The 26,919-nt window shown below is 42.8% G+C and overlaps 1 protein-coding gene across 12 annotated transcripts in view; it reads left to right on the plus strand.

The window, feature by feature from the left end:
• Positions 1-26,919, plus strand: part of RERE (arginine-glutamic acid dipeptide repeats) — a 293,409-nt gene that overhangs the window by 164,323 nt on the left and 102,167 nt on the right. For all 12 annotated transcript variants that reach the window (XM_029949991.1, XM_029949993.1, XM_029949995.1 and 9 more), the window contains 3 exons: positions 9,365-9,413; positions 14,507-14,631; positions 15,994-16,093. In XM_029949991.1, coding sequence (XP_029805851.1) covers positions 9,365-9,413; positions 14,507-14,631; positions 15,994-16,093 — 274 coding nt within the window. The remainder of the gene's footprint in view (positions 1-9,364; positions 9,414-14,506; positions 14,632-15,993; positions 16,094-26,919) is intronic.

Genomic DNA, 26,919 nt, shown 5'->3' on the forward strand with positions numbered 1-26,919 from the left:
CCCCCCCCCCCCCCCCCCCCCCCCGCACTCACCCCGCCACAGTGAAGAGGCGTAAGGCACCGGTCATGTCTTTCATAGTATTTCCCAGAGACGTCCTAGTGGGAACACGTAGAGGTGCTCACATGTGCATGAAGACATACTTATAGTCCAGTGTCCCCTCCTTTTCTGGGGGTGCTGCGTTTATGTTTTTATACAGTTTGATTTTCGTGTACAGAAAGCCAGCAGCATTTTTGGTTAGGAGATCAGCTTAATCTTCAAATATTGCAGCTTTATAAATTATTTCATTTGCAGTGGGATTTAAGAAATAAGTCTGTTTTCTCAAGTATCATTTATGTGCATATAGCTTTGTGTTGGGCTGTGATGACCACTTTGAAATGAGATCCTTTTTCATGTTTAAAAAAAATTTTTTTTACCATTTTTTCCATGATACATACTTTGTACAGAGGCCACATTTATTGTATCTTATTGTCAGCATGGAAATTCTTATACCTCAGCCAATGCCTAAATTCTTAGTTCTGGACTCTGACTTCTATTTAGGGGGGACTCTCTGGAAAGGAGAGCCTCTTCTGTGGCCTGGAATCCTCTGATTAGCTCACTGTGGCCCCTCGGAAGAGCACCTTATCTCCTCAGGCCTTGGTTCCTTCTGTTAAGCTAGAAGATTAGATGACATGGCCTCTAAGAACTGTTTCATCAGAGAAAATGTAAAGTATTCTGATTTGGGATTTTGATGGGTGTCTGTGTAGACCTTCGCATTTGTGTATGCAAATTGGAAGAGTAACTTTCAATTGTTGATGGATATTCGTTCTCTCTCTTTCTCTCTCGCTGTTTTTCTGATAATTCAGTATTCATTCAAAGTATTCTTCCTGCTGGCTAGCCTTCGGTCACACGTGATTACACCAAAGTGCTTAGTTGCTGTCTATGACTAAACAATAGTTGAGTTCAAATATTGGAGTCATTTATTCATTTAGGATATACTCAGCGAGTGCCAGTGGGCCCTGGGATGTCATGGTTGAGCTGAAAACAGACTTGGCTCCTTACCTGGGTGGAGCTTTCAGTCTAAGCGAAGGACATTTCAGGAAATAACCACACAAAATGAATATAAAACCGCACCTTTGACGAGGGCTGAGGACAAGCAGGTGGTGCTTCGGGGACTCCTGGTAGAGAACGCACTCCTGTTGTCACCTGTTGGCGGTGGCCAGCGTGCAGCAGGACGGTGCTGCTCCTCTCCGTAGATCATCTTTCATTTTTGTAGCAACCTTGCAAACTAGTCATTATGAACTTTGTCTCACAGAAGAGGAAACAGACTCAGAGAGGTTGAATTGTGTCCTTAAGATCACATTTAAGCTCATAAAACTTTGGTACTGAAGTTTTAATCCAGGTTCATTTGACTCTGAAGTCTGTGCTTATCCCCTGGGCCTAAGCCGCCAGGCTCAGGTGTATGTGACATCTCCTCCCTCCTAGTCGTGGGGCGCTGCAGTCGTGGGGCGCTGCAGTCGTGGGGCACCACGGTTGTAGAGCATCTCATTGGGTGTACAAAGCACAGCGATTTTACTCAGATTTGGGGAGTTTCTTCTCTTAAAACAAATGGTGATATGTTCTGGAATAGCATACAAAATGTACATGGGTTTTTATGATACTGTGTCAGACTTAAAAGATATTTCAGACTTGCTAAAGATTGCTTTGGAAAGGAGTGTTCATGCCGGAGAAATCTGAGACAGCCTGCATGCTATTCTGGTTTTCCTTCTTATCAGCCTCATTTCACTCCTGCCCACAACCATTCTTACAAAAAAGTGATTCTGAGAGATTGCCTTTCGATTTTCCTAAAATTTGGTGTATTTCGTTCTGGACCTACAGTCTGTTTCTGTGATCAGTTTCTGAATGAGCTAGTAAGTAGAGTTTCTAGAGTCTTCTTTGTGTTGATTTCATGTCTGTCTTCCTGCTCAACTGAATGCTTTATGGAAAAGATAAGAATTACTTCTTCTCTGAGCCTGGTGACCTGAAGGAAAGGTGCCAGGAAGGTTGCATCGTGACCTCATTCACACGTAGCATCAGCCGCAGGGGAGGGTCTGACTGGAGAGTTAGAGTCTCGGGCATTGGGGAGTGGGCTGCAGGCCACGCTGCTGTTAGTGCTGGGCTCGGGTGGGGACCAGGCCCGGTTTATGATGGAACTCATGCCAGCTCCCCGTAAAAGGCCTCTTTTGTACCAGCTCATGTCTTCTCCCCTGGACCCCGGGCCCTTGTCCCTCTTCCTGTCCTGTGGACTCAAGTCCTCGTTGTGAGCAGTGACCACAGTCATGTAGAGATCTCTGGGTGTCCTGAGTGAAGGTTCCTCCCCAGGCCCTCCTCTTCCCCCGCCGCATCTGGCCAGCCGGCTTTCTCCCTGCCTTTGCTTAGATGCTTCTCCCTTTTTGATATTCTGTTACAGGCTTCCTGCTCCTTTCTGTCCATTCCCTGTTTACTTCTTAGACTAAAACGTTTCCATGGTAACAGGTTACTTTTCAAAGGGAACATCTTGTCATTTTATTTAATCCACTGCAGCTGAAGAGGACTGAAATATTAAGTTGTAGTTGCCATGGATACTGCTTTGTTACATGGATTTCTTTTGTATCAGATTTCATATACAGTGAATTTCGTTCTTTGTTTTTTTTTTAATAATCAAGGAATAAACAATACAGTTATTGTTGTAATTTGGCTTCTGGGACTATATTTTCATAGTCCAAAGCAAGCAAAGATTTATAGAAGAATGGGGACTGAGCCTCAACTATTTTGAAAAACGTATAGTATTTACATTAGCCTCACAGAGAAATGCCTTCTTGCTGGTGAGGATGGTGATAAATTTTCTTCTCTCCTCTCTCTCTCTCTCTCTCTCTCTCTCTCTCTCTCTCTCTCTCTCTCTCTCTCTCTCTCTTTCTCTTTGTACTATGATTCAGTTAGGGGTGTCTCACAAAGGATGAGCTCACACCGGAACTCTTAGTAAATACAGAGAAGAAAGAATTTCGTGACTGGAGTTGATTCCTTGAATCTCCTTTCTTATTGACTGTGACATTCAGTTGCTTGTTCAGTTGTCTGCGGCACGTCGTGGGGTCTGTGAGTCATTAGGCAGGCGTGCTTCCGGCCAGCCTGTCAGTAACGCGCCATCCAGCCAGCCACTTCTCTTGCCTTTTATAAACTTTTAATTTTTTAGTTCGATAGGGAGATGCTAGATATTACACAGACTGCTCCCATGTACCGTTCACGCACTTCCCCCAGTGTCCAGAACTGCAGCACCGCATCTCAGCCCGGACAGGACAGCAGGGCGCTGTGTGTGTGTCAGTGGGCTCTGTGCAACCACTGCCCCTCTGGGGTCTGTGCCTTACCTCGGACCTTCCGTTCCTTCGCCCGCCCCTCCCCCACCCCTAGCACCTGGCAACCACTGATCTGTCCTCATCTCTCTAATTTTGTTGTTTTGACAGTGTTATGTAACTTGGCCTTATAATAGGTTTTCTCTTTTAAACATGATTTTCAAACTAAACAGAAACTCTTTTTGATAATTCTTTCTTGCTTCGGGGCTTGAGATGCAGATACAGGAAGGGTGGGGGATAGGGCTTCTCGTGCTGGTTCTACGTGAAGTTGTGTGAGTTAGGCTGGTGATTTAATCTTCCTGCCCTAAGGGAGCTCTGACTTTGGAGTCAACTAAACTTGGGTTTGAATCTTGGTTTTCCACTTGTTAGTTGTGTAATCTTGGGCATTTCATAACTCTCAGCTTTCAGTTTCCTTCTCTGGACAGATAATAACAACAGCACCTTCCTTACAGGGTCATCCTTAAGATTAGAAAAGAAAATACATAGAATTTGCTTAGCTTAGAATGCTTGATATGTGGTAAATGTTCACTGTATATGTTTCTTCATTAATATTACAATTAGTGCTGTTATTTTTACCTGTAAAGTGGAGATGCTGCCTTGTGGGGTTGCCGTGAGAGTGACTGAGTAAACAGCACGCAGGAGGTGATGACCAGCGCTGTTCTGTTGCTGACGTTCGTCGCATAGCTGCAGGGCATCTGAATTTAAGACGTGAAGGAGAAAACCCTGGGGCAGAGATGAGGGCGCACAGTGTCCTCCTGGGACATGACTTCCACCTTTGGTGTCTCCTTCCGTGTGCCGTGTTCTTATCTGACCTTGCTGGGATTCACACCATCCTCGGTCTGGATTCTCCTTCCTTACGTGATAACCGTCCTGTTTGTGCCCAGCCCTGCTGTGTTAATTAAGCAACACTGCACATCAGACAGAAACCTCTTCAGTAGCTGTGTTATTTCAGACATAATATAGAACAAGATCTGAATTTCTGTGGCTGTCACTATTCATGCTTTCATTAATATCAAAACATGGATTTAATGAATGAATACATAGAAATGAGTCTGTAGGGCACCTAGATCCGAAAACACTCAGGTGGTAGCTGTCTTTGGTATTAATTGAAGAGTAAATCTGGCATTGAATATTTTCCGTTTAACTTGTGCTTGAGATCACAAAAATCATGCCTGGGTAGGAAAATCCATTGAAAGGCCAAGACAAACTAATGGATTTGTAACATAAAAGAGTCCAAAAAAAGGATCATAGATACGGTTTTAGATTCACATTGTGTAAAAACCTTTAAGGAATGATTACTTGTTAGGTTTTGGGGTAGTATAAAAATAATGTCCATAATTATCAGGAAGACTATTAAAATATCCTTCTCTTTTCCAATGATATCTTTGTGAGGCTAGATATTCTTTTTTTTTTTTGAATGATTTTTTAAATTTATTTTTTAATGTTTTATTTATTTTTGATACAGAGAGTGACAGAGCATGAGAGGGGTAGGGGCAGAGAGAGAAGGAGACACAGAATCTGAAGCAGCTCCAGGCTCTGAGCTAGCTGTCAGCACAGAGCCTGACGCGGGGCTCGAACCCACGAACGTGAGATCTGACCTGAGCCGAAGCTGGAGGCTTAACCGACTGAGCCCCCCAGGTGCCCCTGTGAGGCTAGATATTCTTGATACACTTTAACTAAGATAACATATTACAGCAGACTGAATGTGAGAGCAGATACAAGGGTCCAGTGGTCTCCTATTAAGTCCTGTATTAGATTTGCAAAAAATTTAAAACAGTACCTCTGTTTTCCCTAAGTTTTTGTTTGTTTGTTTAAATTCAGTTATTTTCTGGGGTGCCTGTATTGTTCAGTCAATTAAGCATCTGACTTCGCCTGGGGTCATGATCTCACAGTTCACAAGTTCAAGCCCCACATCAGGCTCTGTGCTGACAGCTCAGAACCTGGAGCCTGCTTCGGATTCTATGTCAACCTCCTTCCCTCCCTCCCTCTCTCTCTCTCCCCCTTCCCCTCTTTCTCTGCCCCTCCCCCACTTGCACTCTGTTTCTCCCTCTCTCAAAAATAAATAAACATTAAAAAAAAATTTAAGCCAATTATTTTTCATAGAAATAAGTTATGCATATTAATATGTAATACGCTTATTGGTATATACAATTTTTTTTTGAAATTTCTCAGAAATATAACTTCCTTGGAATGCTAAGTAATTTAAAGATCGTAAAACGTTTCTAAGATCAAAAGTTTGGGAATTATTGTGTTAATAAAGAAAAGGAAATATGTACTGGCCAACATATGCTTATTAAGAGTGCTTTTCACAAGCTGTCGATACTGCATTTAAATAATAATTCCTAGTGATTTTTGTCGAGTTTTACAACTTAGTAGTCTAGAAATATTCGTGCCACCAGCAAACTTTAAATTTGTCTTGAATGCATTATACTGCCAGGCAGGTAATGTATTGGATTTGGGGGACTCAGAGAGGAGTGCCAGTTCTTCCGTTGTAGACGCTTGCAGTCCCATAGAGAGTGGGGGGGGCGTACAGATGAGTCAGAGCGGAGTCTCGTCCTCTGACAGGGCAGTTTGCAGGCAGTGCTCCACGGAGGGAGCACTCAGGAAGACGGGAGCAGCAGTGAGGCAGCAGGAGAAGAACGTGTCCTTTAACGTAGAGCTGGGATGCTGTCAGAAGCGGGGGTGATGATTGGGCAGCGGATCGTGGATAGGGCCGGGCGCCGGCCGGTTCCCAGGAAGCCTGCTCTGGTTGTTCATCTACGGTTCATGCACTGACAGGTTTTCTGTCAGACGTGTCCAGTTCTCTCTCCTGGGGCATGTTACTTTCTGCCTCTTTGTAGCTTGGGCCTAAAGAACATTTCTACCATTTATTCTGTATTCAGGAAGTCCTGCAAACAGTAGGCTAATGCCGTTGTTTGCTGACCTTGGAGCCTAATCCTCCTCAAAAGTAACTTTGGTGTATCTCTTGCTATATGAAACCCTAATGTTTAAAAGTTGCACATGATTGGGGCATCTGTGTGGCTCAGTTGATTAAGTGTGTGACTTCGGCTCAGTTTGTGGGCTCGAGCCCCACTTCGGGCTCTGTGCTGAAAGCTCAGAGCCTGGAGCTGCTTCAGATTCTGTGTCTCCCTCTCTCTCTGTCCCCCCCCCCCTCAAAAATAAACATTTAAAAAATTAAATAAGAAAAGTTGCATATGGTTAAGAAACAATTTTGTTGTAAAAATGGATTTTTAATATTCAAAGGTTCTTTGTTTTATTTTGGGCTTTTAAAACTACTGACCTTGTTAGTACCCTTCATTTATAGAAACAAAAATGAGAGAAACAATTTCCAATTGAGGCTCTTAAGATCCTCAGTACATTTGTTTTTTTCTCACTTGTATAATTATTAGTATTAATAATTATCAACCTATTTTGTACAAATCAGTGGGATACAAGTAGTTATAGTCAATAAGGCATTTGAAGTGTTTGTTTTATTATTGTGGCACATTTTTTAGCTAATTTTGATAATACTGGCTGATGAAGATATTAAAACCCACACAGAAATAAAAAAAGAAAAATATTAAAAGCAAGCCAGGAATGTTTGTCCTGGAATCACCCAGGACCCGGCGGTCCGTGTGTAGCGGTGATGAGGAGTGCTTTCGTAGGCACCCGCTTGAGAACCTTGGCCTAGCCTGGACCTTCTAGAAGAACCTGGAGGTTGAGCCATGGGCACAAGTTACTGGATGGGCTGTGGCCAAAATCTTCTCAGATGGTACATTTGGCTCGACCTGCGTGTAGGCAGGCGAGCGTTAGGAAAGTATTTAGAAAGAGAGGAGAGAGCTTTGGGGCAGCTAGTTTTGCTCGGAGCTGGTTCTGAGACAGAAAGAGACAGCCTGGAAGGGAGAGGGTTGGTGATCCTGACTGCTTGGTTTTCTTCAAGTACTCATGATTAAAATAGCCTCCTGGCCTGTTTGATTCCTCTGATACCTCCTAAAACAGAGTGTCATTCCTACCTGAACCTGCTAGAATAGTCCACCTTTTGGCTTGTTTTTCAACACGCCGTTCTCCTGGTGGGGAAAGAAAGATGCCTGTAGATCAAAGCCGGCACTTAATGCCTTTCTCCCCCCACGTCCTACCTCTGCAGCCCCCCCCCCCCCCCCCCCCCCCCCCCCCCCCCCCCCCCCCCCCCCCCCCCCCCCCCCCCCCCCCCCGCGCCCATGTCCTCTATTTTGCCCTGCTGCAGGGTCACTTCAAAGCGAAGTTAACCACGCGCTGTGGAAATTAACCACGCGCTGTCATCTCCTTGTGAGGCCTGCCTGGTGGCGGTCACTTCCCCGGCGCCTCTGTGCCCTGTTCCTCCAGGAGAGACTGTGCTTATACATGCAGCGACTGGACCTGTCGTGGCTGTTTGGCATGGACGCCACTGCCCCGGGCAGTTGGAGTGGGAGCCTCTGAGAACTGGGCCATGTGTCTCCTTTCCTTGTTCAGCCTTCTCCCTTCCTTTGTCGTATCTTTTGCCCGCTTTTCCAAAATAAGACTCTGAGAAAAATTGTTGGGTCAAAAGAAGAGAGTATTAGACCTGAAGGAAATAATCGTTTTCCACAATTCATTTTAACAACTTCACATGTGATGACGGGGGCGCCAGCTCTGCGGAGGACAGACCTGAGACCCATGGCTCTCTGGGCCTTCGCTGTTTGTGACACTCACGACACAGCGAGGTCCACCAATCGCTGTTGGCGGCCCTCACTGTGGCCCCACTGCAAATGCCAGGGTGGCTGTACGACACAGCACACTTGTCCCCGGGCACAGAAGGGGCGTCCTGAGGTAGCCCACAGTCCCTTGTGACCCAGAGCTGAGAGGAACCAGGAGCTGGGAACAGAGGCCCGGGAGGGCACGTCCGTCCCCGTGTCCCAGCGGGTACCCTGTGCGAGGCCGGGACAAATGGCAGTCAGTGAGCACCGGTGAAGGAGTGAAAGGGGAAGACAGTCCACACTTTGCGGAGGTTGTGGGGTGAAATGGGTTGATTAGGAAAGACCTCGCAGAAATAGTGGCTTCTAAAAGGAACCTGGATGCTTAGACTTGAGAGCGAGGGAGAGTGAGCAGGTGTGGTGAGAATGACGTAGACGGAAACCAGGCGAGTCTTCCACCCCTTAGACCTGCTGGGCTCATTCCCTCACATCGTTTTCATCTCTGCTTGTTTTGCTTTATTAACGAGGCCTTTCCTGACTGTCCTGTATGAAGAACTGGGGAAGTATTTCATCATTCACTATCTGCGTAATTCTCTGCCCCTAACTATCATCTGCTGTATTGTTTCTTTGTTTTATACCCAAATGAGCATAGAATTCCAGTTAGGCAGGGACACTCTGTTTATTGTTCATTGCTTTATCCACAACATCGAGGCCAGTTCTGAGCATAGAATAGGTACTTAATAAAAATTGCTGAATGGATGAGTGATCCAGTGTGTGTGCTAGAAACTGTAGCTGTCTTGCTTCTCTTTAAAAAGTTTTTTAAAATGTTTGTTCATTTTTTGAGAGGCAGAATGTGAGTGGGGGAGGGGCAGGGAGGGAGGGAGAAACAGAATCCGAAGCAGGCTCCAGGCTCCGAGCTGTCAGTCCAGAGCCTGACTTGGGGCTCAAACCCACAAACTGTGAGATCATGACCTGAGCTGAAGTCGGACACTTAACCAACTGAGCCCCCCAGGGCCCTTATCTTGTTTATCTCTTAATAAGGTTTACGGTAGGGCACGAGAAATGTCTTGAAAGGAAGAGACCGTAGCAAAGTGCCCCCTCTGAGGTGTGAGGGAGCAGCAGTGCAGGTGGTAGTCAGGAGGGGACTGCAGTGAGGGGCTCTCTAGAGGCAGGAGGTTTAGGGGTGCGTATGGGGGGTGGGGGCATGTACACGGGGCGGCGCCAGAAGTAGCGGGAACTCCGTTCTTCCTGTGTTATCCCTCATTTATTTCACGTGAATAATTTTCCTTAAAAAAATGTGTGAATGTTTATGCCACAACTATATGGTGCTAACCTAATCTGCTCTTTCCACGACAGGAGACTGAACAGCACCCAGGGAGAAATCCGTGTTGGTCCTAGCCATCAGGTAAAGCCAATTTTAGTAGCTTCTCTAGTGGGGTTTTACTCTTATTTCTTACTATTCGGCTAGCCCTTTACCTGTTGAGCAGCAACGTAGAACTGTTACACTTTAGGGAATGTTACACATGCAGAGAGTTTTTTCTGATCATCGCATACTTTTTAAAAATTGTGTAAGGTACATATTACATAAAATGAACCATTCTCAAAATTTTTAAGTGTACAGTTCAGTGGTGTTAAGTGCATTCATATTGCTGTGCAGACATCACCGCCATACCATCGACCCCCAGAACTTTCTCATCTTCCCAAACTGAGCCTCTGTACACTTAAAACTAACTCCCCAGCTCCTCCCCGAGCCCCTGGCAAGCCCCGGCCTGCTTTCTGTCTCCAGGAATTGACTCCCCTACGTCTCTCATATCCAGGGAATTGCACAGGACTTGTCCTGTCTGGCTGCTTCCTTTTTTTTTTAATTTTTAAAATTTTTTTTTTTTTTTTGAGAGAAAGACACAGGGTGAGTAGGGGAGGGGCAGAGAGAGAGGGAGACACAGAATCAGAAGCAGGCTCCAGGCTCTGAGCTGTCAGCACAGAGCTCAACGCAGGGCTTGAACTCATAAACTGCAAGATCATGACCTGAGCTGAAGTCCGATGCTCAACCGACTGAGCCCCCCAGATGCCCCGTTTGTCTGGCTTCTTTTATGTAACATAAAACTTTCAGGGTTTCCCCTCGTTGTAGCATAAACCAGAATTTAATTTCTTTTGAAGGCTGAATAGTTTTATATACCACATTTTGTTTATACATTCGTTTATTGATGGACGTTTGGTCCCTACACACTTTCACTTTAACTTTCTAAAACCCTGTGTCCTTCACAAGAGTCCAGCGGGTTAGGCTCTTTGTTAGCTTGTGGTGTCCCGACCTGTGGCCTCTCCTGTTTTGTTTAGGTTCTAAGACTCCAGTGTCGTGTTTGCCATCTCTCTTATTTTACCTCCTCTTCCCACCTGCCACCCCCCCGCCCCCTCCGCACCCCCACCTCAATCTTTGCATCAGTTAGGACACCTTGACAGGCAGGCCCAGAAAACTCTGACTGAACATGCTGTTTATGGCTCACATGCCATCACATCCTGTCCAGATTGGACCAGGGCCCTGCGCGGCTTCCATGTGGTTTTCTTGGTGCCCCCCCTGCCCCCACTGTCTAGGTGCCTTCTTTCTTAGGTGGTAGCTCAATATTATTGATTCTTTTTTTTTTTTAACGTTTATTTATTTTTGAGAGAGAGCGAGCGATAGTATGGAAGCACAAGCAGAGTTGGGGGGTGGGTGCAGAGAGCAAAAGGGAGACAGAGAATCCAAAGCAGGCTCTGTGCTGAAAGCAGAGAGCTCAGTGCAGGGCTTGAACTCCCGGACCACAGCACCAGGACCCGAGCCAAAGTTGGAGGCTTAACTGACTGAGCCACCCAGGCACCCCTGAATTTTACTGATTCCAAGATGTACTTCTTTCCTTCACATTTGGTTGCCTTTGACGTCAAGCTTTATTGAACATTTTATAGTGGGATTATGGTTTAATTTGGCAGTATTTTTTCTAAAAGCACTAAAATAACGGTGGGTCTCACAGGGAATGAAATACAGTAGATGTTGAGAGGTAGAAAGGGATCACCCTTCTCTTCCCCTTAGGAGCAAGAAGCCCTCTTGTAGAAGGTCTCCAATAGTCCCCACACCTCACTGCCATGGGCTGGGTCCCATTTTTAAACCGAGAGGAAAATGGACTTAGCCCGATCGGCATGACTGTCATTGCAGTTGGAGTGGATGCTGGGAGTGCGCCGTTCGGCCGCCATACGCTACAGAAGTGTCCTTTGTACGGACGTGGAGGTTTCAGTGTCTCTTGACTTGTTCATTTTTCTGTCTGGATTTTGAGCATTTCTTGTATGCCATTCGTATTTTTAAGAACCTATTTTAAACCTGTAATGAGAAAGGAATTATAAAGTGACGGAATATTAAAGCCAAAACACAGAAACCATCAGGGGCGTCTAACTTCTCGTGGACACTGGGCATCCTAGAAGTAGGATTATACCTGAGACGGGCCCCAAAAAAAGCTTCAAGTGGACCTTCTCCTTAATGCCCGCCCTGTTCACGTGTGCCCTGTTCCGGGGGTGGCCTGTGAGGGGCCTGACTGCCGCTTCTCACCTGGGCTTTCTGTGCCGTCGGGCCTCGGAGTCCAGTGCAGTCGGGACCCGCTCCCCACCTGGTGCCACACGGCTGCACGGCCCCCTCTCCCTCTGGCCACTGTGGTTTTCCGCCCATCTTCTCCTTCCTCGTGTGTCTCCGGTGTCTTGAGTTCTTTGTATGGAAGTTTTATTTTACTGATTGTTTTGCCTTGCCATAACAGAAAAAGAGGTTTTTAAGTAAAAGATACTTAAGTTCCTGCTTCGATTTTTGTATACTTAGACTCACTATGCTGAGATTATGGTATACTCTCACTTATTGCGTATCAGATATTAGATATATGTATTAGGCTTTGTTTTTTTTTTTTCAAAAAGACATTTTTTGGAACACCCAATATAAAAGGACATTTTTTGGTAATCTGTAGTATTTTCCTTATTAAAATTTGAATCTTTTAATTAAGTATGACATTAACATATGTAAAAGTCAAGAAAGAATTAGTACAGTAAGTCCCCTGATCGTTATTACTCAGTTTTCACACCTACCAAGTTATGATCAGACTTTGTTTCATTTATTCTCTCCTTCACACTCCTTCAACCATTATTTTGAAATGATTCACAAATTTATCATTTTGCTTGTAAATATCCCAAAAGGTAAGAGCCCTTTCAAAAAACAAAATCATAGTATATAACCCCTAATAAAAATTAGCAATTTCTTAAGTGCCCACCATGGTCAGATTTCCTTGTCTTTTTTTACAGTTCAAATGGGAATGTGAATAAGAGCCTTGCTTTGCAGTTGGCTGATAGGTTTCTTAAATCTCTTTTAATTCACCTGTTCTTATTTTCCCCTTCTCTCAGTGGATGTATTAAAGAAGGCGAGTGTTTTGTCCAGTAGGGTGGTGTCCACAGTCTGGATTCGGCTGGTTCCATCTTTATGTGTCATTAGACTTGTCCTCTTGTCCTTGGCATAGCTTGAAAATGAGTAGTTAAATCTAGAAGTTTAATCTCCTGCACATTTGGTCGCGCCTGGTGTGGGGGGCGCGAGGTCTGTCTGTGAAGAGGGGCGCGTGTCCTTGTAAGGCTGGTTTGCTGCCCTGACTTGTTCCTTGGCCTGCCCTTCGGAATGGCAGGGTTCTGACCTATCACTCCTTCATTTGGTAGGTGAGCAACTGACGCTTTCCCCTTCCCAGCTATTTGATTACCTGAACCACAGAGGAAAGGCAAGATGAACGTTCAGTTCCTTCCTTCTGTTTACCAGTTTCCAAAAATACTAAGTTGTTTCCCCAGCAAGATGTCTTCCAGTGTTCACCAGTGGATTTTAAATTGTTATCTGCTAACCAGCTGTCCTTATTCTTTTTTTTTTTTTTAATGTTTATTTGAGAGAGAGAGAGAGAGAAAGGGGCCAGGAAGTGGAGGGGGGAGACACAGGATCTGAAGCAGGCTCTGCACTGATAGCAGCAAGCCCGGTGTGGGGCTCTAGCTCACAAACCTTGAGATCACGGCCTAAGCCAAAGTCAGACCCTGAACCCCCTGAGCCACCCAGGCACCCCCCATTGTCCCCATTCTTCCTGATGATTAAATTGTCCATCGGGAGCAGGTAGGAGCCATTTCCTGCTACCTTCTGTGTCCTTTTGACTGGACAGAACAGAACCCATTGGTCTTTGCACGGTTCTTTTAACTGGTGTGGCATGATTTTAATGTCTCATACTGTATAGTCCCTACTCTAGATCTAGAACTAAACTTTTCTTATAGGAGCCCTTACTGTTTTAGTGGGAAGTGACGGTTTTTGACTGGGTACTGGTTGTTCATTGGTACCGAGTTGATTGGTTGCTTGTTTCTAGGCCTTTTCAGGGAACAGATTAGGAAATATGCCCTTTTTTCATATATATGTATGTGTGTGTATATATATGTACATATGTGTGTGTGTGTGTATATATATATATATATATTTAAAGATATATTGTAGATTTTTTCTGATAATACTAATAATTTCAATTCAAATTTTTATCTGAGTTTTATATTTAATCCTATTTTTTTTCATTTGTATCTTTTCCCCATGTCTCAAATCCCATTTTCAAATGACACTAACCTAATTATTCATTTGCTTCAATTCCATAATACACATATAATAGCACAGGATAATAATGTTCACACCGCCACAAACAATATGGTAATTGAAAATGGCTTACTGTTAATTTTTTTTTTTTTTTTTTGGTCTTAGAATATATCCTACTAGGGGTGTGTAGGCAATGAATATGTGTTTTAAAGTTAGTTGAAATAATTTCTAGAGAGGAACTAACTTAATATGTAGTTGGTATAGAAGTTTGCTCCTTCCTGCCCCTTCACAGGCAGCCCACTCCTCCTGAAGCTGCTGCTCGTCGTGATTTCTGTCACCACCATTTAGTCCAACTGTGTTTTTACTGTTCCCTCCAATTTTCTGTCTTTCTTAACGTTGACCATGACTCGTGTAGTTATTGGCTGTCGTGAGAATAGTGTTGACAGGATTGCGCGGTTACATTCTCAGCAGATGTCCTTAGGTGAGGTTTTGTTACTTGTATCCGTCCCTTTGTAAACGTGTTACATGGGAAATGGGCGTGTTTTCCCTTCCTTTATCAGGGAACTGTTCTCTCCTGCGGGTTTGTCTTTTTAAATATCTTTTATTCACACGTGTCCGTTTCTGTTTTAGTCTTTGGATCATACTGACACTGGTTTATTTTGACACTGTTTGCTTCTCCTTAGGCAGAGATTAAGCTGTCCATTGTGAGATCTTCTGTGGTGAAATGATCCTGACACGTGCTACAGGCTGTTTCAGTGACTCACGGTTTTCCTGTTATTTCCGTCCTGCCTCAAGACAGAGGCTCAGTGAGCTACGGCATCTGTTCCCACGGCCTGCCTGTTGAGGTGGTTCTTTAAATGTGCCTTGACTCTGACTTTTCCGTCCCTGTCTTACAGGCCAAACTTCCCGATTTGCAACCATTCCCGTCTCCAGATGGTGACACTGTGACCCAACATGAGGAACTGGTCTGGATGCCTGGAGTTAATGACTGTGACCTTCTTATGTACTTGAGGGCAGCAAGGTAATAGGAACCCTCCCTCTCCTCCCTTCTGAATTAGGCCATAAGAATTGATTTTTCCTACCAGGGAAAATGTTTGCCATGGTGAAGTCACTTTTGTTTCTTAATGTTTGCCCCACCTCGGATTTTAGAAGTCTTCAGAAAGGAAGTGCTGTGAGCTATACATGCAGTTATCAGCACCTCGAAATACAGCTGAGTAATGAGATCATTCAGCCCGTCTTCAAATCCCGCTGCAGATTTCTCTGTTTTAGGCTGTTCATTGATGCCTGATGTAAACTTGGTGTTTTTGTGGCTTACCTTCATGAGACCTTACTGACCTACAAATGCGTAAAACGTAAAAGATAAGTTTCACTCTGTCCCCGCGCGTCGTCGTGGGGGCCGAGAGCGCTCTTGCGTGTGCGGCGGTTTCGGGGCCCCCGCGGCCTCAGCAGGGTGTGAGCCAGGCCCCAGACAGGCCAGCGACCGTGCAGACACGAGGCCGCCTCAGTGCGCTCAGCGGCCACTAAGAATTCTTTTCACACCCCCCCCCCAACTTGTAACTCGCCTGAAGTTAGTAGATGTATAGCATGAAAGGAAATAAGCAAATTAAGAGGATTTAATTTTTTTTCCAAAACAGTTTTCGTTCGAAAATATTATAATCTTTATTTGAAAAGATTGTACTCTAGCCAACTGTTTTTTTTTTAATGTTTATTTATTTTGAGCAAGAGAGAAACATCGAGGGAGAGAATCCCAAACAGGCTCCACAGTCAGTGCAGATCCCGACATGGGACTCCGTCTCATGAACCAGGAGATCATGACCTGAGCCGAAGTCAAGAGTCCGATGCTTAGCCAGCTGAGCCCCCCATGCGCCCCTCTCGCCAACTGTTGTGGCGAATAGCTTTCGATCATTCATGCTCTAAACTAAAATCTGAGCACTGGCAACGTGTGGGAAGAAATGACACATTTGGACTGGAGTAAATGCAGCATTTCCCTTTCTGTGTGAGTGAAGGGTGCAGAGGTGCTTTGAAAACTTGTTTGGTGGGAGCCTGGGCGGCTCAGTAGGTTATCTGACTCTTCGTTTTGGCTCAGGTCTTGATCCCAGAGTCATGGGGTCAGGCCTTGCATCGGGTTTTGCACTGAAAGCAGAGCCTGCTTACAATTCTCTCTTTCTCTCTACCTCACTGGCACACTCTCTCTCTCCGGCTTGTACTCTGTCTCACACACAAAAACATAAAAATAATTTTTTTTTTAACAAGAGCAGAAACAAGACTGAGAACTCTGGCTTATCATGCATGTAGTAATGGAATTTGGTCTGCGCTGAAAATGTACTCTGACAACTGAGGATTAAAATTTCTATGCTGCTGTTTTCCCTTCCTGTCCTCCAAGGAGCATGGCTGCGTTCGCAGGAATGTGTGACGGGGGCTCCACGGAGGATGGCTGTGTCGCAGCATCTCGGGACGACACTACCCTCAATGCACTGAACACAGTGAGTCCTGTGACGTTGCCCTGGGGGGGGGGGAGTTGGGGGGGGGGGTGGCCGCCACGCAAGCTGGAGGAGCCTAGCATCTTAGGAGCAAGGGCGACAGTGTAGCGCAGGGATTGAAAGATGGGTTGTGGTCTCAGCCATGGGCCCCACGACCTTGGTCCGGTAATGTCGTGCCTCCAGGTTCATTTCCTCTTCGGTGTCTGTACCCCAGGATTGTGTTGAGCCTCAAATGAGAGCCCAGTGCTGGTGGTTGATCTTCCCCGCGATCCCACCAAGCCGGCTACTGTGCACAGATGACCTTATTTAATCCTCAGTCTCCCTCTGAAGTAGGATTTATTATTATCACCATCGTAGGTGTGAGGAAATAGTTTTGGGGCGACTCAGACACAAGCCAGGGCCACACGCTCAAGATGTCAATCCAGAGACCGTATCTTTTGCCTCCTTCTCTGTCTCTTTGACCATGAATTTGAAAGTACATGGAGGGAATAGGGAAGGAGCCAGACTTCCTGGAATGAGTATGTTTTTTTATAGATACGGCTTTGGAGCCCTGTAAATATTTCACATGATTATACAACAGAATTGAGTTTTAAAAATAATAATCCTTAAAGAAATCTAAAGTAAAATGTAACAAGTGAGCCGAAGGGTACGGAGTTGGTTTCGGGGCCTGCTTCAAGATTACCCCTCACCCCACCCTGCGGCGCGCACGCAGCTCAGAAGAGCGGAAGTGGCCTGCTGGGCACGGATGGTCGCTGACGCCGGTTTACCCCTGTGACATTCGGGCACAGCCGGTAGGGCTGTGCAGGGAGATTAATGTGCTTCAGGTTTCTTGAAATAATTCTTCTCTGTGTGGTAACTAATGTGAAGTCATCAAATCTGTTGAAGTAATAATGAATTTTCATGCATTTCTGCTCTATTAATAACACTAGCATGTTCACAGAGGATACTGAGCTCACAGGCTGAGCAACCCTGCTGATCAATCAACTAAATGTAATTGAAGCACCTTTTTTGTTTTCTGTTTTTCTTGAGAGGTCACTATATTTGGAAGGGACGTTTGAGATCATCTGTTCCCTTCTCTAAATAGATAAGAATCCAAGGCTCAGAAAAGCCAGATGGTTGTTGAATGCCAACAATCCAAAGAGTTCAGAAGGGAGGTTAGAAAATAACCCAGATTCCTAACTTAGCGAGCTTTCTGCTCTACAGCTCGCTTCCAGAGAAACACGTAGCCCTGGCTGATGGTTCTTGCTGGGCTGGTTGTGTTTCCTGAGATTACACGGTGCTGGTCTGTCCCATGTTAGAGGTGAGGTGATCTTGCTGGCTTGGGCCCTGTGACAGGTGACAGAGCAGTTGCATGTGCCTATTTCTTGTCTTTTCTCGCCTCTTTCACACTTAGAGTTTCGCTTTTATAAAGCAAGCGTCTTTACTCTGAATAATCATGATAGAACTAAAAGGGGCTTTTGAGCTTATTTTGTGGATGAGGAAAGGGAGACTCAGATTAGAGCCGCTGCAGACAGTGGCTGTGGTAGGTGTTGTGTTGTGAGTGTCCGTGAATTCAAAATACCCACGAGTGTGCATTTGTTCAGAGTAACTCTTTGATATGAGCTTGGTTTCTGTTGAGTTTTTTTTTTTAATGTTTATTTATTTTGAGAGAGAGAATGTGAGCAGAGAGAGAGGGGGAGAGAATCTTAAGCAGGCTCTGCACTGTCAGCACAGAGCCAGACATGGAGCTCAAACTCACGAACCATGAGATCATGACCCTGAGCCAAAATCAAGAGTCCGGACACTTAACCGACAGAGCCACCCAGGTGTCCCTCTTGGAGTCTTCTGCATAAAAGCTTTATGAAAAAAATTCCCCTTTCATAACTGTGCTGCTCAGTTGAATTTTTAAATAGTGAAGATGTTGCCATATTTAATAAAATGTCTATTTTTGGCACTTTACTGAACTGATTGGATTTGTTCTTTTATCCAACCCCTCTAAGGGTTCTGTATAGATTCTACTTCTATACAGAAATAATCTGGGCTCTTTTTGCCCATGGTCCTTTGTAGCAGGCTCCTTCTGAAGTTTTCCTCAGCATTGCCGCAGGGCTTTTGGTTTTAGGAGTTTTTATTTCTGTGAAGTTGCCTTCCCATCATTTGAAATTTTCCTGTCTAGGTGCGTCCAGGATGGCTCAGGTGTCTGGGGTTATGCAATCCAAGTGCCTTTCGCCACCACAGGACTGAGTCGCTTGTTCATTTTGTGAGGAATAGAAAAGTTTAACGGCTGTTTTAATTTTTCCACTTAATTGTACTGGCTCACAGAGGTTTAGTTATGAGTACTTTCTTAATGAAAAGTGAAGTGAATTGAAAAATCTTATGAGGGGTTAATGTTTATTTCATCTTCCTTGGAATGATGGTGGTTTTGAGCTGTGTTAAGTAATAAATTTAAAAGATAAACACATTGTCATGTAAGAAGTACTTATTTTTTTCTTAGAGTATAGCATAGAGTCAAACAAGTTTAGGCCTTTATCAATTTAGAATAAACCTGCGTCTCTGTGCTATTTCTCAGGACAGTACAGAGATTTAACGTATATGAAATTATACAGCACAGCCGCAGTATAATGTGTTTAAAGTCTGAGTAGGACTATTTAAATACATTTAAATAAATAGTTTGATTTTTAAAACCACCACCACTAGTGGAGCTTTTTGAGCTGTTAATTCTTCATGTCAATTACATGGGCCCATTTTTAAATAAAAGCTCTTCTGCATTTCTCATTTTCACTCAGTTTTTTTCTTCATTATTCACAACAGACTTTTTAGTGTATAAGTCTTAAAACAACCTTCGAGAGTACAATTTATGTACAGCAGGCTGCTGTTTTTCAGATGTGTATGCTGACGAAACTACCGCAGCGATCTAGGCTTTGCCAACACCCCAGAGTTGCCTTGTGCGCTTTCATAAAATCCTCTGCTGCTTCCAGACTGAGACTCAGACAATCACCGATACGTTTTCTCTTCTCAAATCATAGACTGGCTTGCATTTTCTGCAAATGCAATGTTTTATCGATGGAATGATATCTTATGTTCTCTTTTGGGTCTGGCTTCTTTCCGTGTCATAATTTTTAGGTAGATTTCTCTTGTTGCATTAGCAATATTTTATTCCTTTTTATTGCTGAGTAGTATTCCAGTGTATGGAGAGTAACAGTGTTTTATCCATTCATCTGGTGATGGACATTTGTGTAGTTTCCAAGCCTTTGGCCAACATTATGAATAAAGGTGTTATGAACATTGTTATGCGAGGCTTTGTGTAGGTACGCATTTTCATTGCTCTTGGGTAGATGCCTAGGAGTGAAATGGCAGGATTGTACGTGTACGGGCAGCTTTTAAAGAAACTGTCAGGGGCTCCTGGGGGCTCAATTGGTTAAAAGTAGGACTCTTGGTTTCGGCTTAGATCTTGATCTCACAGTTTCGTGGGTTCGAGCCCCACTTTAGGCTGACACAGAGCCTGCTTGGGATTCCCTCTCTCCTTCTCTGTCTGCCTTTCCCCATCTCACGCTGTCTTCGTCTCTCTTAAAAATAAATAAATAAGCTTAAAAAAAAAAAACAACTGAAACCATCTAACACATTTCCAAGTGGCTGTACCACTTTACGTTCCCATCAGTAGGGTGTTAGAATTTCAATTTCATTTCTTCAGCATCCTCAGTAAGACTTCATGTTGTCAGTCTTTTTAATTTTAGCCGTTCTAATGAGTATGTAGTGATATCTCATAGAGATTGTTTGCTGTTTTTATTTAGATGGAGGACACAGATTTGACTGAGGCTAAAGATTCCTCAGCGTTTGACATTACTAACGATACCTATCTGTGCCGCACTCATTAAGACTTTAATTTGAATTTCCTCACTGTTCGTCATATCGAACATCTTTTCATGTCTTACTGCCCATTTGTATGTGGTCTTTTGTGGAGTATATTTTGCCCGCTTTAAAAATTGAATTGTTGTTAGTATAATTATTTAGTTCTACGGGCTCTTTTTATATTGCAGATACAAGTCCTTTGATATACCTGTTTGTGAATATTTCCTGCCATACCATGACTGTTTCTCTGTAATGGTGTCTTTCAAAGAGCAAAATGTTTAATTTTGCTGAAGTCCAGTGTACCATTTCCTTTTGTGAAAGCTTCTTTGATCACCCCATGATAACAAAGGTTGTTTCTGTGTTGTTTCTTGACGTTTTAGTTCTCACCTTGAAGTCTGTGATTCATTTCAAGTTAATTTTGTATGTAATGTGAGATACAGGTGAACGTGCACTCTTCCCCACATGGGGGCCAGTTGTCGGTGTGACATTTGTTGAAAACAGACTTTCCTCAATTCATTGTCTTAATACCTTAAGTGAACATCAACTGCTTATATATAAGTAGTTTTTCATTTTTTTCTGGATTCTCTATGGTTTCATTAATGGAGTATCTGTCTTTTCACCAGTACTTGAGTATTTTGAGTAATGTTGCTTTAGCAGAACTCAGATAGTGTAAGTCTTCCTACTTTGTGCATGTTTATAAAGATTGTTTTGACGATTTTAGGTTATTTGCATTTCCATATCAATTTGATTATTTCTGTATACGTTTTATTTATTTATTTGTATTTTATCATTTATTTATTTATGTTTTTTAGTGTTTATTTCTTTTTACGAGCAAGAGAAAGGGATGGAGGTTCTGAAGTGGGCCCTGCACTGACAGCAGAGAGCCCGATGTGGGGCTCGAACTCCTGAACCACAAGATCATGACTTGAGCCAAAACCAGATACCCAACCAACTGACGCACCCTGGCACCCCTATTTTTTTTTTATTTTACATGTTTATTTATTTTTGAGAGAGAATGAGTCTAGGAGGGGCAGAGAATGGGTGGACAGAGGATCTGAACCAGGCCTCACGCTGACCGCAGGAAGCCCAATGCAGGGTTCAAACTCACAAACTGCGAGGTCCTGATCTGAGCTGAAGTCGGACGCTTGACTGAATGAATTACACAAGCTCTCCTCCATTTACATTTCATTAGGTTTTGGTTTTTTTCATTTTTATTTATTTTGAGAGAGAGAGAGAGAGAGAGAGAGAGCGCGAGCGAGCGCGAGAGCGCTTAAGCAGGGGAGGAACCGAGAGAGAGAATCCCAAGTAGGCTCTGCACTGTCAGCACAGAGCCTGATGCAGGGCTCGATCTCAAAACTCGTGAGATCATGACCTGAGCTGAAACCAAGAGTCACACATGTAAACGATTGTCTGACTCTGAGCCATGCACCCCCTTGCATATACATTTTAGAACCAGCTTTCTGGTTTCTGTTTTTAAAAAGATTTGCTGGGATTTTCACTGTGATTGCCTTGAATCTATGGATCAGTTTAGAAGAGTTGACATCTTAAAAATATTGAATATTCCAATCCAGAACATGATAATATGTTTTTAAAGTTTTTAAAAAAAATTTGTATTTAAATAATCTCCACACCCAGTGTGGGGTTTGTACTCACGAGTCCGGGATCAAGAGTTGCATGTTCTTCCAGCTGAGCTGCTCAGCGCCTCCCATATCTTCATTTGTACGAGAAGTTTCATTCCTTTTTTTGAGTAAGATTTTGTAGTTTTCAGTGTACAGGTCTTATACACACTTTGTTAAGTTATCCCTAAGTAATTACTCTTTGTTGGGGCACCTGGGTGACTCAGCCAGTTGGGTGTCTGACTTTGGCTCAGCCCAGGTCATGATCTCGCAGTCCGTGGGTTTGAGCCTCGTGTCGGTTTCTGTGCTGACAGCTCAGAGCCTGGATCCTGCTTCAGATTCTGTGTCTCCATCTCTCTCTGTCCCTCTTTTACTCATGCTCTGTCTCACTCCATCTCTCAAAAATGAGTATTAACAAAAAATTTTTTAAAAAAAGAAAATTCTATTGTTAATAAGATTAGGTTTTTAATTCTAATTTCCTTATTTTTTTTCTGATTGATTGATTGGTTGGTTGATTGATCTCTTCACCCAGCGTGGGGCTCAAACTTATGACCCAGATGTCAAGGGTCCCATGCTTCTTCAGCTGAATCTGCCAGGTGCCCCTAATCCTGACTTCTAAATGTTCATTGATAGAATATAAATACAAATAAGTTTAGGGGTGCCTGGGTGGCTCAGTCCATTAAGCACCTAACTCTTGGTTTCAGCTCAGGTCATGGCACTTAGAGTTCGTGAGTTCAAGCCCCACATCTGGTTCTGTGCTGGCAATAGGGAGCCTGCTTGGGATTCATTCTCTCTCTCTCTCTCTCTCTCTCTCTCTCTCTCTCTCTCTCTCTCTCTCATTCTGCCCTGCTCCAACTCGTGCATGCTCATTCTCTCAAAATAAAGAAAAATAAATAAGCATTGGAAAAAATACAGTTTTAATGTGCTGACCTTGTATCTGTTCTTCCTGCTAATTTCTAGGGGCTTTCTGGTTGGTTTCTTATACACTCATGGCATCTGCAAGCAGACAGTTTGTCTCTTTCTTTCTGATTTATGTATTTTGGGTATTTCTCATGCTTTATTGCACTTGCTTGTACCTCTAGTACACGATTGCATAGAGATGAGAGTGGACATCTTTGCCTTATTTCTCATCTTAGGGAGAAAACATTCAGTCATTCACTAATAATAGTGCAGTGGGTGGTGGTGGTTTGATCAAAGTTGAAAATGTTCACCTTTGTATCTAAATTTGTGTTTTTAAATCATGAATGGGCCTTTAATCTTGTCAGATGCTTTTCTTATTTGTATCTAATAAAATGATCATATGGTTGTTACACTGTGTTTTGTTAATTTGGTGAATTTTATTGATTAATTTCTAATGTTTAAGTATGCATTCCTAGGATAAATTCTGCTTACTCATTACATTCTATTGGATTCCATATGCTAATATTTTGTTAAGAACTTTTACATCTGTGTTCCCAAGGGATCTTGAGCTGTAGTCTTCTTTCTTTGTAATATCTTTGTCTAGTTTTATTATCAGAGGAATACTGACTTAAAAATAATGAGTTGGAAAAATTTCCTCTAGCTCTCCTAGTTTGTAATGGATTGGGGTGTGTGTGTGCATGTGCGTGCATGTGTGTGTGTACTCATTGTTAAATATTTGATAGATTTCAGAGTGAAGCCCAGATGGGACTAAATTTTTTTGTATGAAAAGTTTAAAATTATAATAGGCATAGGCCTATTTACATTTTATATTTCTTCGTATGTCAGTTTTGGTAATTGGATCTGTGATTTTAAACTTTTTGTTTATGTCATCCAGGTTATTATTAAATCTGTTGGTAAAAATGTCAAATTATTATCTTTTTAAAGTTTATAGGATTTGTAATTTTGACTCTTCTTTCATTCCTAATATTGGTGACTTGTGTTCCCCCTAATCAGTGTAAATAGAGACTTATTATTATTTTAGATAGCTAACATTTGGTTTCATTGATGTTTCTCTGTTTTCTTTCTCCATAATCTCCGATCTTATTTTTATTATTTATTTTCTATTTATTTTGGATTAATTTGACCATTTCCCCCCAGCTTCCAAAAGTGGGATCTTAGGTAACTGATTTTATCACAAATTTTGATTTGCTGTTCTTTCATTACCATTTTTAAAATATCAAAAAATATTTTTTGTAATTTCTTTTACCCATCAATTGTTAGAATTGAATTGCTTAATTACCAGATACTTGAGATCTCTCTTATATGCACTTCTCCCCCCACTCCCCCATCCCCCCATCCCGTTTTTTGTTTTGGAATGGTAGTGATTTTTAATTTAGTTCTGTTGGGGTCAGAGAGTACCCAGTAAGATTTCAATTTTTTAAAAAAAAATTGTTTATGTTTATTTATTATTGAGACAGAGAGAAACAGAGCATGAGCAGGGGAGGGGCAGAGAGAGAGGGGGAGACAGAATCCAAAGCAGGCTCCAGACTCTGAGCTGTCAGCACAGAGCACAACGTGGGGCTCGAACCCATGAACCGTGACATATGACCTGAGCTGAAGTTGGACGCCCAACCGACTGAGCCAACCAGGCACCCCAGATTTCAATTTTTTAAGCTCTATTGAGATTTGTTTCTTGACTCAGCTTGTGGTTTATCTTAATGAATGTTATGTTCCATGTACACTTGTAACAAATTTATAATCAGCAGTTATTGAGTGCACTATTATACAATTGTTGGTTTCTTTAAAGTGGTGGTTATTATTACTTAGATGTTCTGTGTTTTACTGATTTTTTTTTCCCTCTCGTTGTATTGTCTGAGAGAGTTGTATCCAAGGCTCCAGCTGTGGTTGTGGACTTGAGTATTTCCCCTTTTGGTTTTGTCAGCTTTGCTTCAGATATTTGGAAGTTGTATCATTAGGCATGTGAACATTTATAATCTTTATCTTTCTCTGCATAGTAACCCTTTTACCTTTTGGCAGAATTCCCTTCTGCCTGGACAGTTTTATTCCTTGAAATATGGATGGTTTTTAGATGTTTGAATTAAGCTTTTTACATATTCAAGAGAGTATATATTTGTTGGCTTATTTATTGATGCGCACCCACATCTCCTACAACAAAGGCTTCCAATAGCTTCATAGTTTTTTATCTCCCATCTATAAATATCACTATTTGTTTACCATTGAGTATTAATCATCTTTGTTTCCTGAGCCATAGCTCAATGCCTGGTACATAGGAGAGAGGCACTAAATATTTGTTGAGTGATTGAATAAATAAATCAGGTTCGAGTCCAAATCATATTTGATCGCCCAGACTTTGGTATTAGGAGGTTAGCATAACGGAGTGTACAGATAAGCCTACTCTGAGGGCTATTTTCATCTTTCTCCCTTTTATTCTAAAAAATTAAGTCAATGGAATTTCTTTCGAGGGTTTCTATTTGTTCATCACAAATGGACTTCACTAAAGTGTCTGGCCCTGTATTAGCTTTGCCGTACTTAGGACTTAGATGAATGTTGAGTATTTCTCAGCTCCCAAATAAGGCATTCCTGGGAAGCCTTTTATTACAGCTTGTCTAAAGTATATGATCAGTATTCTTGTGATGTTCATTCCACACTCACATCCTTCCTTCAATTCTTTTTACCAGTTCTCCATTCGGATTAGTCAGCAATAAATGGTTATAAGGTGGTGGGCTTTTTCTCTAAGATTTTGACTTATTGATGTAGAAACGAATGGGAACAGTTTATATGCTGTATGATTTTTTTTTATTATGGGAATCCAGTAGATTTCAGAACAGTACCTTATGTAAATCAGCCTTGACAAGCACCTCTGCTAGTGCTTTATTTTTATTATATCAGGATATTGGAGTCTGCCGCATGTTACATTGTTAATTACAGCATTAGTAAAGACCTACTGGAGGTGTTCTGGTGTAACCAAGGCCTTTTCACCTGATTATCAGCATAAAATATATAAAATTGAGGTTTTATTTATTATCCTTTGACCAATTAGAGACATTTTGAACTTTTGTTTTGAAAGTTGTTTAAGTGTTTAGAAATTTACCAATATGGCTCCCTTTGGGCTGAGAACTTAAGAAATTGATTTCTGTTTAAAAGTTCCGAGCAGGCACCCTTTGGCAAATTACATGATTTATTCTTTTCATCTCATTTCGATGACGATTACTTTTTAAATTTAATGCTTTGATAATTTGTTTCTTTTTAGATTATCTGCAGCTTTAGTCAGAGTTGAGCTTTACGCCCCGCCTGTTCTTTCACTAACAACAGAGAGCGTTCTCAGAGTGTCTCGGGGTGGCTGGGGAGATAACGGCCAGTGGTGGCACCTGCATGACTCACTGCAGCAGTGATCTTTGTATTTTATCGTTGTGACAGGAATGATGCAGGTCTCCGTGCTTGTGGCCCTGCTCTGCTTCTCCATGTGAATCACTTTCCGCTTTCTTTAGCCATTTCTAAGTTATGACTTTTTTTTTAATGTTTATATATTCTTGGGGAGGTGGGGGCAGAGAGGGAGGCACAGAATCCGAAGCAGGCCCCAGGCTCTGAGCTGTCAGTGCGAGCCTGATGCAGGCCTCAAACTCACAAACCAATAGATCCTGAATGAAGTCAGATTCTTAACTGACGAAACCACCCAGTTGCCCCTCTTAGTCATTTTGTTTCTCTCTTTTCTTGTTTTTCCTCTTAATTTTTAGAATAGGTTTTTGGTAACATTTTATTTTTTTTAAGTTTATATATTTATTCTGGGGCACCTAGGTGGCCCAGTCGGTTAAGCATCCGACTTTTGACTTCAGGTCATGATCTCACAGTTCCTGAGTTCAAGCCCCGTATCAGGTTCTCTGCTATCCACACAGAGCCCACGTTGGATCCTCTGCCCTCCCCTCTCTCGGTCTCAAAATAAATGAACTTCATTTTATTTTTTTTTTTAAGACAAGAGTGCATGCGTGCACGAGCAAGGGAGGGACAGAGCGAGAAAGAATCCCAAGCGGGCCCTGAGCTATCAGCACAGAGCCTGATACAGGGCTTGATCCCAGACACCATGAGATCATGACCTGAGCTGAAATCAAGAGTTGGGATCTTAACCGACGGAGCCACCCAGGCACCTCAGGTGCTTTTTTATGAATGAATTAATTGAATCTTCATGATGGTTCTGTGACAGAAGCATGATTATCACCTACAGATGAATAAGCACGCCCTGCCTTACAGATTTAGATACGTGATCATTTAACCTCGAAGAAAGAATAGAACTGAAATGTCCAGTGAATCTGCAGTCTGGGGGCTTTGCCCTTCAGCCCGTTAGAAGTCCTTCATGCCCTAGCCTCTCTGTGCGTCTCCATCCTTTCTCGTAGGGACCAGAGAATTGATTTGGCTTTTACTTTTGTTTGGCACAAGTCGGAAAGTTCCTTTACAAATTTAAGAAACTTCTTT

The sequence above is a fragment of the Suricata suricatta genome, chromosome 8, assembly GCF_006229205.1.
Source record: "Suricata suricatta isolate VVHF042 chromosome 8, meerkat_22Aug2017_6uvM2_HiC, whole genome shotgun sequence".
Lineage (NCBI taxonomy): Eukaryota > Metazoa > Chordata > Mammalia > Carnivora > Herpestidae > Suricata > Suricata suricatta.